This window comes from Spinacia oleracea, chromosome 5, assembly GCF_020520425.1.
Source record: "Spinacia oleracea cultivar Varoflay chromosome 5, BTI_SOV_V1, whole genome shotgun sequence".
Taxonomy (NCBI): domain Eukaryota; kingdom Viridiplantae; phylum Streptophyta; class Magnoliopsida; order Caryophyllales; family Amaranthaceae; genus Spinacia; species Spinacia oleracea.
Window position 1 is genome coordinate 33888333 of NC_079491.1, and position 13105 is coordinate 33901437.

The window sequence follows — 13105 nt, forward strand, 5'->3', positions numbered from 1 at the left end:
TGCTACAATTTCTGTGAAACCTTTAGTTTCTGTTATCTGTGAATTTTTAGAACCATAAACTTCAAGGCAATAGTCAGTGAGAGTTACTTGGGTAGGAAGAAAACCTTGGGGTATAATTCTTCTTTCTTATGTGTTTGAGTCTTGCTTTCTATGAGCTAACCTATTTGACCGTTTCATTTTTGTAGAATGCATCATAGGATAAGTCATAAGAAGATGGCCGCTCGTCGCAGACGCGAAGCTGTTGAGAATGCCATCATTGCACTGGCGAACCGAACGGCTGCACCTCCTCCTAATCAAGGAAACTCGGTCTTTGACCGTTTTTACCGTCATAGACCTCCTACCTATGAGGGAACTGTTGATCCCGTAGTACTAGAAAGTTGGCTCCGGGAGATGGAAAAGTTGTTCACTGCAACTAACTGCCCCACTCATGAGATGGTTTCCATCGGTTCCTATTACCTGAAAATGGAAGCGGACAACTGGTGGAGTACTGTTAGGGAAAGTTGCTTGGCTGAAGGTGAGTTTGGTTGGTCTGAGTTTGCTACTAAGCTGAAAGAAAGGTTCTATCCTTATGAGCTTCGATGGCAGAAACAGGAAGAGTTCTTGTCGTTGTCTCAAGGGTCACTCTCGATCCAAGAATATACTAATAAGTTCACTGCTCTGTCGCGTTTTGCCACTGCTGTAGTCCCTACAGAGGCTGAGAGGGTGAAACGGTATATCAAAAAGATGGATCCGAAAGTTAGGACCCATGTGCTTAGTTCTGGTGCTAAGACTTTCCAGGGTGCTTATGAGATTGCACTCAGCATCCATGCTTCCATCCTAGAAGAAGAAGCTACTAAATCTGTGTGAAGAAGCCGACTGCTACCTTTCCTCAAGTTCCAGCTAAGAAGCCAAGGTATGATTCAGGTAACCGAAGCAACAATCAGCAGGGTTCTAGTTTTGGCTCAGGTGCGAGTTTCAAGCCGAAACTTGACTCTAATTGTCGTGGATGTGGGAAGGATTTCCATGCTGGCAAGAACTGTGATGGCTTCGCTATCGTTTGTTACTATTGCAAGGAAGTGGGACATAAGTCCTTCAAGTGTCCCAAGAATCCGAATGCTACTACTCCGCCTGTTGCAACACCTGCTGGTTCTTCTGCCCCGTTTAAGAACCGAATATATGTTATGACTCAAGCTGAGGCAAACATTCATCCAGACGTAATCACGGGTACTTTCTTTGTAAATTTTGTACCTGCTTATGTTCTTTTTGATACTGGAGCTACTGTTTCATTTGTTTCTAGTATTTTTGTTAAAAGGCTAATATGACTGTAGATCTCCTGTAATGTCTATGATATCTCTCCCTTCTGGAGAGAATATTGCGTGTCATAATGAGTTCAAAGGTGTGCATGTTAACATTTTGGGGACTGAGTTGCTTGCTGATTTGAAAGAGTTCCCGATGTCAGAGTTCGATGTAATTCTCGGGGTGGACTGGTTGTCGAAGTATCATGCGACCATCCATTGCCGCGATCAAAAGGTGACTCTTCGTGGTCCTAAAGGGAACCAGATCTCTTATTCTGGTATTGTGGTGAAGAGGTCCGTGAAAGTTGTGTCTGCTCTGAAAATGAGAAAGATGCGTCAAAAGGGTGAAGAGGTCTTCCTTTGTGTGGTGAAAGATCTATCTCTGGAAGAACATCTCGAGAGTATTCCTGTTGTTCGAGAATATCCAGATGTATTTCCTGAAGAATTTCCAGGTATCCCTCCAGAAAGAGATGCCGAGTTCGGTATCGATCTTGTTCCTGGTACTGCTCCGATATCAAAGGCTCCATATAGAATGGTGCCTCCTGAATTACAACAGTTAAAAACTCAGTTACAAGAGTTGATTGACAAGGGTTTTATTAGGCCGAGTGTCTCTCCATGGGGTGCTCCGGTCTTGTTCGTCAAGAAGAAAGATGGTAGTATGAGGTTGTGCATCGACTACCGTGAGTTGAACAAGGTGACTATCAAGAACAAGTATCCCTTGCCTAGAATTGAAGACTTGTTCGACCAGTTGAAAGGTGCAGGAATTTTCTCAAAGATCGATTTGAGGTCTGGTTACCATCAGACTCCTGTGAAAAAGGAAGATATACCGAAAACTGCTTTCCGTACGAGGTATGGTCATTATGAGTTTGAAGTGATGCCTTTTGGTCTCATAAATGCCCCTGCGATCTTTATGGATCAAATGAATCGATCGTTTCATGAGTATCTTGATACGTGTGTTGTTGTCTTCATAGACGATATACTTGTTTACTCTAAAGACGAGAAAGATCATGATAGGCATTTAAGGCAAATTCTGGATGTGCTTCGGAAACAGAAGTGGTTTGCCAAGCTGTCAAAATGCGAGTTCTGGTTGAAAGAGGTTGCTTTCCTCGGCCATGTCATCAGCAAAGATGGGGTTAAGGTGGACCCTTCTAAGATTAAGGCTGTTGTAGAGTGGGAAAGTCCGAAGAATGTGTCAAAGGTTCGAAGTTTTCTAGGTCTTGCTGGTTACTACCGAAGGTTTGTTCAGGACTTTTTAAGAATTGCTCAACCGTTGTCTAAGCTAATGAGAAAAGACTGCAAGTTCTTGTGGACCGATGATTGTGAGAATGCGTTCCAAGAGCTGAAGAAGAGTTTGACATCTGCACCTGTTCTTACCTTACCTACTGAAGGGGTGGAGTTTGAGGTGTATAGTGATGCTTCAAAGAATGGGTTGGGTTGTGTTCTAATGCAAGAAGGTAAAGTTGTCGCCTATGCTCCGAGACAATTAAAGGTTCACGAAAGGAATTATCCAACTCATGATCTCGAGCTAGCTGCTGTTGTGTTTGCACTAAAAATGTGGCGACATTACTTGTATGGAGTTTCGTGTAAGGTGTATACTGATCATAAGAGTTTGAAGTACATCTTTACTCAACGGGACCTTAACATGAGGCAAAGAAGGTGGTTAGAGCTAATCAAAGATTATGAATTGACACTAGACTACCGTGAAGGAAAGGCCAACAAGGTGGCGGATGCTTTAAGTCGTAAGAACAAACATTATCTGAACACCGTTGTGGTTGTGCCTAAGGAGTTGTGTGAAGAGTTTCGGAGGCTGAATATCGAAGTTGTGCCTCAAGGGTTTGTTTCGTCATTCTTGGGTTCCATGAGTGTCGAGCCTGAATTGTTCCAAGAATTGAGGGCTAAGCAGAGAAATGATTCAGTGTTAGAAAAGATACGTGAAGCTAAGGCTCAGGGTCGAGCTGAGAGTTTCGAGGTTTGTGTAGATGGTAGTTTGAAATTCATGGGTCGATGGTGTGTTCCGAATGATGCCGATCTCAAAAGGAAGATTCTGGAAGAGGCTCATAACACTCCATATTCTGTTCATCCAGGTGGTGGGAAGCTGTACAAAGATCTAAAGGTAAGTTTCTGGTGGCCGGGTATGAAGAAGGAAGTAGTTGAGTTTGTAGCTCGTTGCCTAGTTTGTCAAAAGGTAAAGATCGAACATCAGAGGCCCGGGGGTTTATTGGAACCTTTGCCGATTCTCGCTTAGAAGTTTGATTCTATCTCTATGGACTTTGTAATGGGTCTTCCTGAAGCTTCTGGAGGAAAGAATGATGTTTGGGTCATTGTTGATAGGTTGACTAAGGTAGCTCATTTCATTCCAATGAGAAACACTTGGTCAATGGAGAAGCTAGCGGAGGCCTATGCAAGTGAGATTATCCGTCTTCATGGTGTCCCGAGAGATATTGTGTCGGATCATGATCCACGATTCTTATCGCACTTTTGGGGTGCTTTGCAAGAGGCCTTAGGTACAAAGTTGAAGTTGAGCACTGCTTTTCATGCTGCTACAGATGGTCAAACGGAGAGAACTATTCAGACTTTGGAAGATATGCTTCGCGCTTGTGCCCTTGAGTTTCAGCAATCTTGGGTGAGATCGTTGAGTCTGGTGGAATTCTCCTACAACAATAGTTATCATGCAAGTATTCAGATGGCTCCGTATGAAGCCTTGTATGGAAGGAAGTGTCGTAGTCCGACTTGTTGGAGCGACATCAGCGATTCACTAGTTTTAGGTCCGGATCTGATCCGGTATACTGCTGAGCAGGTAAGAGTGATCTGTGCTAAAATGAAGGCTGCTCAAGATAGACAAAAATCTTATGCGGACCTGCGTCGCAAGGCAATTTCTTATGAGGTTGGTGACAAAGTTCTATTGAAAGTATCTCCGATGAAAGGAGTGATGCGTTTTGGACAGAAGGGCAAGCTGAGTCCGAAATATGTGGGACCCTATGAGATTCTAGAAAGGGTTGGTGAAGTGGCTTACCGTTTAGCAATGCCACCAAGTTTGTCGAAGGTTCATAATGTTTTCCCTGTGTCGCAATTGCGAAGGTATCGTAGCGATCCTTCACATGTGATTCCAGTCGAGTCGATTGCCGTCGAACCGAACTTAACTTTTGAGGAACGGCCAGTGGAAATTCTTGATCGGCAGAATCGAACTCTTCGAAGGAAGGTGATCCCGTTAGTCAAGGTACTTTGGAGAAGCCAAAAGTACGAAGAGGCTACTTGGGAGACCGAGGAGTCGATGAGACTCAAGTATCCAGAGTTGTTTGACTCAGGTATTTAAGTTGTAGTGATTAGTTGTCCTTATTCTTTGATTTCTTGTTTTCCCTTGCTTGTTTATGTGTCTAGTTGTTGTGCCATACTTTTACAGTTTCGAGGACGAAACTGTTTTAAGGAGGGGTGATTGTAACACCCCATATTTTTGGTGCCTTTTAAAAAAAAAATATATTATATCGTTGAAATTTCTCTTCTAAATATTTTCTTATTTAAATCAATCTAGTTACACTTTATTTGGTACTTATTTATTATTGATTTTTATAATTGTTTTGGATCAATTTTTTTTATTTTTTTTCCTTCCAATTTATTGATTTGACAAAAATTATCATATGAATATCAAACCTTCTATTTTCCATCTTAATCTTTTGTTTAACCGTGCATATTAAAGCCCTTTCATCTTAGGATTCTTCTCTTTATAACCTCCATTTTTGACCTTCCAATTTGTAACTTCCATATTAAAGACCCACTTAATGATACTTTAATTAAAAACTAAAATGATTGCAAATGCACTGTTTGTACCGTGTGCTTGAGCACCCCATCCTCCTTCCTCTCATTTATTTGTTTCGATTTCTTACAAGTACAAGGCAACATCAGAGAGCTATTACCTAGTTATCCACCATAATTTTACACGTACACTTTCGTAGTGGTCTAGTGGGAGTTGTATGTTCGATCGTTCTCTTTTCAAGGCTTGACTCGTCCATTGGTTGTGCTAGGAGGGGAAGAGCGTGACGGTCCCGAGGCGTGAATCGTTATTCTAAAAACTTTTTCCGTTATCAAGGTAACTAGTACTATCCCATGCTTAGAATTCATGGCTAAGTTTAGGGTTAAGGCTAGATATGTAGGGATGGTTAGAAGGCTATGATAAGATTGTATGTTGTCCAAAATTTCATACTAATATGATGGTGTACGTAGCTTTAGAGACGACTATCTTCATGTTCTTATCATCTATTCATTTTTTTTTTGTTTTATATTTTGTTATGTTTAACTAATACTAGTATCATGTTTGCTTAGATTAACAGATTTAGGTTTAATAATAATATCGTGTTAATTAGCCTTTTTATTTGAAAATATGTTTAAGGTGGGAGAATTCTTTTCATGTTCTTATAATTCTATATTGCCTAATATCATCATGTCATTCATTTTATGTTTGGTATTGGATAAAATGAGAGTTGGAAACATGTTTATTACTGTTGTTCCTTTTTTTTTTGTCATACTAATAGTTAAGGTAGTATGTATTTAGTAAATTGGAATGTAAATAGAATAGTAAGAGTACAGTTTGACCTTTATACTAATGATGGCCGTGTGGTTTGGGTAATTTCCAGGTTGCATGTTGTATGTCAGAGTAGAATAGTTAACATGTTAGTTTTTTTTTATGGTATGAGTTAATTAGGAAGCTTTAAGGCATGTTAAATTATTCTCTTTGGTACCATGTTCTACATGTTCGTTTAAGCTTGTTTGATTCGAGTTTTAAGCCTAAAGGTCCTTAAATTGCAGCCATGTCTTATGTATGTGGTAGAATAAAAGTTTCATAAATTCTGTCTATGTGGAAGTTATTTGTCGCCCAATCGTTTTTTTAATTAGATAATTATTGTGTAATATTTTAAGGTTTAAGAAATTGTTATTAAGCAATTGTGAGTAATTATTATATTATATAACTAATTTAGAAAAAGATAGATGTTAAATATTATTTACGTAAATATTAGTTTTGAGGAATTGTTAAGGGATAAGTTTTATAAATAATTTTTGTCAGTAACCAAATTCGAATTAATAAGAGTGGCAGGAGAATTGAAGTTTTAAAGGTGGGTTGTAAGGTTGTTTAATAATTTGTCGACGTAGTTGTGCTCTAGGGAGAATAACACTGTCTTTAGCACCGCTTCGCCAAGGGTTGTGTACGAAATGTATAGTAACATTTGTTATAATCGCCTCGTACCCGAACCCAGACAATAAGAATGACACCTAGATACAAAAGTAGGTTTTGTAAACCTTTTCATGGAATTTTGAAGTTAAATCTCTGAAGTAAGATTTTGAGGTAGTTTGAATCAAGGGTTAGTGATCCTGATATGATTCTGTAGTAGTTTTGGGGTTGATGATCCCTAAATACATTTTTTATGATTTTTATAAAGTATTTTCCAATGTTTTGATTTGTGAGTGTAAGACAATCATTGGGCTGCGGATTCGATGGTTGTAACATGCCAACTACTTGGGCTGCGGATTCGAGTAGTAATTACCTAGGTTAATTGTTGTCGTCCGGAACTACTTGGGTTGCGGATTCAAGTAGGAAGACCGGGAATTTGGCCATTCTCAGACACAGGCGGCTACGGATCGTCTGGAGGTTCGCCCTGACAAACCTTTGGAGGTGGGCTGCGGATTCACCGGCGTTCATATTCTATATGCTTCCTCACGATCTATTTCTTTTCGAAAGTTAACTTTATTATTTTGAAATTAGTATTTCTGGAAAAGCCTTTCTTAAGTTGGAGTTTAGGAGTTTTCTTAATATTTTACTTAGCCTTTGTGAAAGTATGATATGACTAAGTAAGCTTACAGTTTCCTTTGTGTGTTGTCATCTCATGCTGTGATCTTGTTTTGCTTGAAATCATGTTTATCATGTTTATGGTATTATGTTTTATCATGCTTATAGATTGTTTTCTCATGTGGTCATCTATGCTTTATCTCTATGTTTAGTTATGTGATTCTATAGTTCTGGGAGAACTGCTAGTTACTTCCCACTGACTGTGGAACCCTAAATGTTATTTGGAGGTGAAGAATAGGTCATGTAGGGGTCCGGGCTGAGAGCAGAGAGCTTAGACTGTTGTTTTAATAGTTTATTTCTTCTAAAACTTTAAACCTTGTATTTTGGGAGTTATTGGTTTGAGGTTGTTTTGCCTCCTTAGTGGTTTGATACTTGATTTGGGTTTTGTCATCAGATTATTATTTACTTTATTTCTCTTTTCCTTCTATTTAAGTCCATAGTGACCTTTAGAGTAACATTTACCGTCTCGACGTTATTTCCGCTAACGTCTCTTCTTTAGTTTTTAGACGGGTGTTACAGTTGGTATCAGAGCCAAACGTTCCAAAAACTCTCATAGTTGCTACAATTTCTGTGAAACCTTTAGTTTCTGTTATCTGTGAATTTTTAGAACCATAAACTTCAAGGCAATAGTCAGTGAGAGTTACTTGGGTAGGAAGAAAACCTTGGGGTATAATTCTTCTTTCTTATGTGTTTGAGTCTTGCTTTCTATGAGCTAACCTATTTGACCGTTTCATTTTTGTAGAATGCATCATAGGATAAGTCATAAGAAGATGGCCGCTCGTCGCAGACGCGAGGCTGTTGAGAATTCCATCATTGCACTGGCGAACCGAACGGCTGCACCTCCTCTTAATCAAGGAAACTCGGTCTTTGACCGTTTTGACCGTCATAGACCTCCTACCTATGAGGGAACTGCTGATCCCGTAGTACTAGAAAGTTGGCTCCGGGAGATGGAAAAGTTGTTCACTGCAACTAACTGCCCCACTCATGAGATGGTTTCCATCGGTTCCTATTACCTGAAAATGGAAGCGGACAACTGGTGGAGTACTGTTAGGGAAAGTTGCTTGGCTGAAGGTGAGTTTGGTTGGTCTGAGTTTGCTACTAAGCTGAAAGAAAGGTTCTATCCGGATGAGCTTCGATGGCAGAAACAGGAAGAGTTCTTGTTGTTAGGTTATGATACATATGACAATTCATAAATCATGCGGAAAAACCATAAACCCAGGAAAACATATTATTTACACATAATCATTTAGCATAGATTAGATGCATACTCTTTGTTGCCTGCCTTCCCTAGCTGCGCCCGAACCGAACAAGAACAAGTCTTTAGGACTCCAAGTGTCGTCCCTCCGTAGATAGTCCACAGCACGTCCGGATCCGCCTTAAGATTGACCAACTAGAATCGCCCTTAAGGTACTATTATTTTCGGCACTTTATAGGCAAATGTGTGACTGAATTTTTCTCTCAAAAACTCACTTTGAATACTTTGAAACTTGTGTTATAAATTGTGAGCCCTAGCCTCATATTTATAGCGGTATGGAAAGGGAATCGAAATCCTATTCAGATACAAATTAATTAAACCTAGAATCCTATAAGAACTCTAATTTAATTAATTTATCAAATAGAATTAGGAATTTAATCATTAACCGAACTCTGCATGTTTTAGGAAACGTGCACGAACACAAACACTTGCACACACACGCACGGCAGCCACGATGGGCCCCATGCGTGCGCGCGAGCAGCAGCCCACTCAGCGCCCGCGCGCGCTGCGCGCTGCGCGTGCTGTGCGCGCTGTGCGCGCTGTGCGCTGCGCGTGCTGTGCGCGCTGCGCGCAGCCTGCTGGGCCTGGCCTTGCGCTGGGCCTGGCGTGGCTGTTTGTGCGGCGCGCTTGGCTTGCTGGGCGATGGCCTGGCTTCGTGCTGGGCCTCGTCCGGCAGGCCTCGTCCGATGCTTATTCGTACGATGCGCTTCCGATTAAATTTTCCGATTCCGGAATTCATTTCCGATACGAACAATATTTAATATTTCCGATTCCGGAATTAATTTCCGTTTCGAACAAATATTTAATATTTCCGTTTCCGGAATTATTTTCCGATTCCGGTAATATTTCCGATTCTGACAATATTTCCGTTTCCGGCAATATTTCCGATTCTGGCAATATTTCCATTTCCGATAATATTTTCCGACACGTACCATGTTTCCGTTTCCGGCAACATCTACGACTTGGATAATATTTATATTTCCGATACGATCCATATTTCCGTTTCCGGCAATATCATCGTTTCCGGAGTATTCATTCCTTGCCTGTGACGATCTTAGCTCCCACTGAAACCAAGATCCGTCGGTTCCGAATATTCATAGATGGAGTATTTAATGCTATTAAATACTTGATCCGTTTACGTACTATTTGTGTGACCCTACGGGTTCAGTCAAGAGTAAGTTGTGGATTAATATCATTAATTCCACTTGAACTAAAGCGGCCTCTAGCTAGGCATTCAGCTCACTTGATCTCACTGAATTATTAACTTGTTAATTAATACTGAACCGCATTTATTAGACTTAACATAGAATGCATACTTGGACCAAGGGCATTATTTCCTTCAGTCTCCCACTTGTCCTTAGGGACAAGTGTGCATTTCCTAATTCCTTTGTCGCTCGATGCTTGCTCTTGAACATAAGGTAAGAGTTGTCATCCTTATTATGTCCAGAGGTGTTCCTCGGTTTCAGAGTTCAACTGATCAAATAAACAGATAATCATAGCCTATGATTCATCCGAGCACGGCCATGCATTTCACAGTTTCTAGCTCTCCGAGTGGCCTTGTACAACTTTTAAGCATCTCATCCCGATTTATGGGAGGACAATCCCAATCTTGCGATCTTGAGATTAGACTTCGTTTGATAGGTGATTACCTGAGCGTTGCCTTTATAGCCTCCTTTTACGGTGCGACGGTTGGTCAACGTCAAAGCAACCAGTTCTCAAACAAGTAATCTTCAAATCACTCAGGTATTGAGGATTTAGTGTCTAATAATTTAATGAAATTTACTTATGACAGACTTTCATCTCTTACAGTAAAGTTTCATAGGTCTCGTCCGATACTAGTCTTCCCAAAGGAAGTATCTATGCAAATGATTATGACATTGCCATGTCCACATAGTTCAAGAAACAGAACTACTAGTCATCTTGCATTCTAATCGTCTAACGTTTTCTATGCGTCCAATTTTATAGAAAACTCCGATTAGGGACCATTTTCAACCTTTGACATTCAAGTTCACTTGATAGACATTTCTTAGTCACAGGACTGGTCCTGACAGTCTATCTTGAATATATCGTCAAATTGAAGGGACTCATCATTTAATAAACCACAAATTAAATGGAAAAATGAATTCTTTTCATTTATTGTGAATGATTAACCAATAATGTTTTACAAAGATTTAAACTCTAAAACTTTAAAACATTAAACAGAGACATCAAAGCCATTCTCCAATATGCTTGATTCCCATAGCTGCAGTGTGCGAGTTGTGCTTCGCCTGCGGCAGAGGTTTAGTTAATGGATCTGATATGTTGTCATCAGTTCCAATTTTGCTTATCTCGACTTCTTTTCTTTCAACGAACTCTCGTAGAAGGTGAAATCTACGAAGTACATGCTTGACTCTCTGGTGGTGTCTAGGCTCTTTTGCCTGTGCAATAGCTCCGTTATTATCACAATACAGGGCTATTGGTCCTTTAATGGAGGGGACTACACCAAGTTCTCCTATGAACTTCCTTAGCCATATAGCTTCCTTTGCTGCTTCATGTGCAGCAATGTACTCCGCTTCAGTTGTAGAATCCGCAATGGTGCTTTGCTTAGCACTTTTCCAGCTTACTGCTCCTCCGTTGAGGCAGAAGACAAACCCAGACTGTGATCTGAAATCATCTTTGTCGGTTTGGAAACTTGCGTCCGTATAGCCTTTAACAATTAATTCATCATCTCCACCATAGACCAGGAAGTCATCTTTGCGCCTTTTCAGGTACTTCAGAATATTCTTGGCAGCAGTCCAATGCGCCTCTCCTGGGTCTGACTGGTATCTGCTCGTAGCACTGAGTGCGTAAGCAACATCCGGGCGTGTACATATCATAGCATACATTATTGAACCAATCAATGATGCATATGGAATCCCATTCATTCGTCTACGCTCATCAAGTGTTTTTGGGCACTGAGTCTTGCTTAGAGTCATTCCATGAGACATGGGTAGGTAGCCTCGCTTGGAGTCCGCCATCTTGAACCTATCAAGCACCTTATTGATATAAGTGCTTTGACTAAGTCCAATCATCTTTTTAGATCTATCTCTGTAAATCTTGATGCCCAATATGTACTGTGCTTCTCCTAGATCCTTCATCGAAAAACATTTCCCAAGCCAAATCTTGACAGAGTTCAACATAGGAATGTCATTTCCGATAAGCAATATGTCGTCGACATATAATACTAGGAAAGCAATTTTGCTCCCACTGACCTTCTTGTATACACAAGATTCGTCCGCGTTCTTGATGAAACCAAAGTCACTGACTGCTTCATCAAAACGTATATTCCAGCTCCTGGATGCCTGCTTCAATCCGTAGATTGACTTCTTTAGCTTGCATACCTTTTTAGCATTCTTTGGATCCTCAAAACCTTCAGGCTGTGTCATAAACACAGTTTCTGTTAAAACGCCGTTTAAGAAAGCAGTTTTGACATCCATCTGCCATATTTCGTAATCGTAATATGCAGCGATTGCTAACATTATTCGAATAGACTTTAGCATTGCAACTGGTGAAAAGGTTTCATCGTAATCCACACCGTGGACTTGCCTGTAACCTTTTGCAACCAATCTAGCTTTGAAAACTTCAAGTTTCCCATCCTTGTCCTTTTTCAGTTTGAAAACCCATTTGCTTCCAATGGCTTGGTAGCCATCTGGCAAATCGACCAAATCCCATACTTGGTTTTCAGACATGGAGTCTAATTCAGATTGCATGGCTTCTTGCCATTGCTTGGAGCTAGGGCTCGTCATAGCTTGCTTGTAAGTCGCAGGTTCATCACTTTCAAGTAATAGAACGTCATAGCTCTCGTTCGTCAAAATACCTAAGTACCTTTCCGGTTGAGATCTATATCTTTGCGATCTACGCGGGGTAACATTTCTAGATTGACCATGATTCTCACCAGATTCTTCTAAAGATCTCTGAGTTTCATCCTGAATGTCATCTTGAGCATTCTCTAGAGTTTGTTGTTCGACTCGAATTTCTTCGAGGTCTACTTTTCTCCCACTTGTCATTTTGGAAATGTGATCCTTCTCCAAAAAGACACCATCTCGAGCAACAAACACTTTGTTCTCAGATGTATTGTAGAAGTAATACCCCTTTGTTTCCTTTGGATAGCCCACAAGGATACATTTGTCAGATTTTGGATGAAGTTTGTCTGAAATTAATCGTTTGACGTATACTTCACATCCCCAAATCTTAAGAAAAGACACATTTGGAGGCTTTCCAAACCATAATTCGTATGGAGTCTTTTCGACAGCTTTAGACGGAGCTCTATTTATAGTGAGTGCAGCTGTATTTAGTGCATGTCCCCAAAATTCTAATGGAAGTTCGGCCTGACCCATCATTGACCTGACCATGTCTAGCAAGGTTCTGTTCCTCCGTTCTGACACACCGTTCCATTGTGGTGTTCCAGGAGGAGTCAATTCTGATAGAATTCCACATTCTTTCAGATGGTCATCAAATTCATAGCTCAGATATTCACCGCCTCTATCAGACCGCAGTGCCTTAATCTTCTTGCCTAATTGATTCTCTACTTCACTCTGAAATTCCTTGAATTTGTCAAAGGATTCAGACTTATGCTTCATTAGGTAGACATAACCATACCTACTGAAGTCATCAGTGAAAGTGATAAAGTAGCTGAAACCACCTCTAGCATTTGTACTCATTGGTCCACATACATCTGTATGGATTAAACCCAATAGTTCATTTGCTCTTTCTCCAACTTTA

At 40.4% G+C, this 13105-nt stretch overlaps 1 protein-coding gene across 1 annotated transcript; it reads left to right on the forward strand.

Moving 5' to 3' along the window:
- Positions 1-213: 213 nt before the first annotated feature.
- On the forward strand, positions 214-1301 carry LOC110796041 (uncharacterized). The gene is made up of 2 exons (XM_022001069.1): positions 214-840; positions 927-1301. The coding sequence occupies exons 1-2, from the start codon at positions 214-216 to the stop codon at positions 1299-1301; spliced, it is 1002 nt and encodes a 333-aa protein (XP_021856761.1).
- Positions 1302-13105: the final 11804 nt, after the last annotated feature.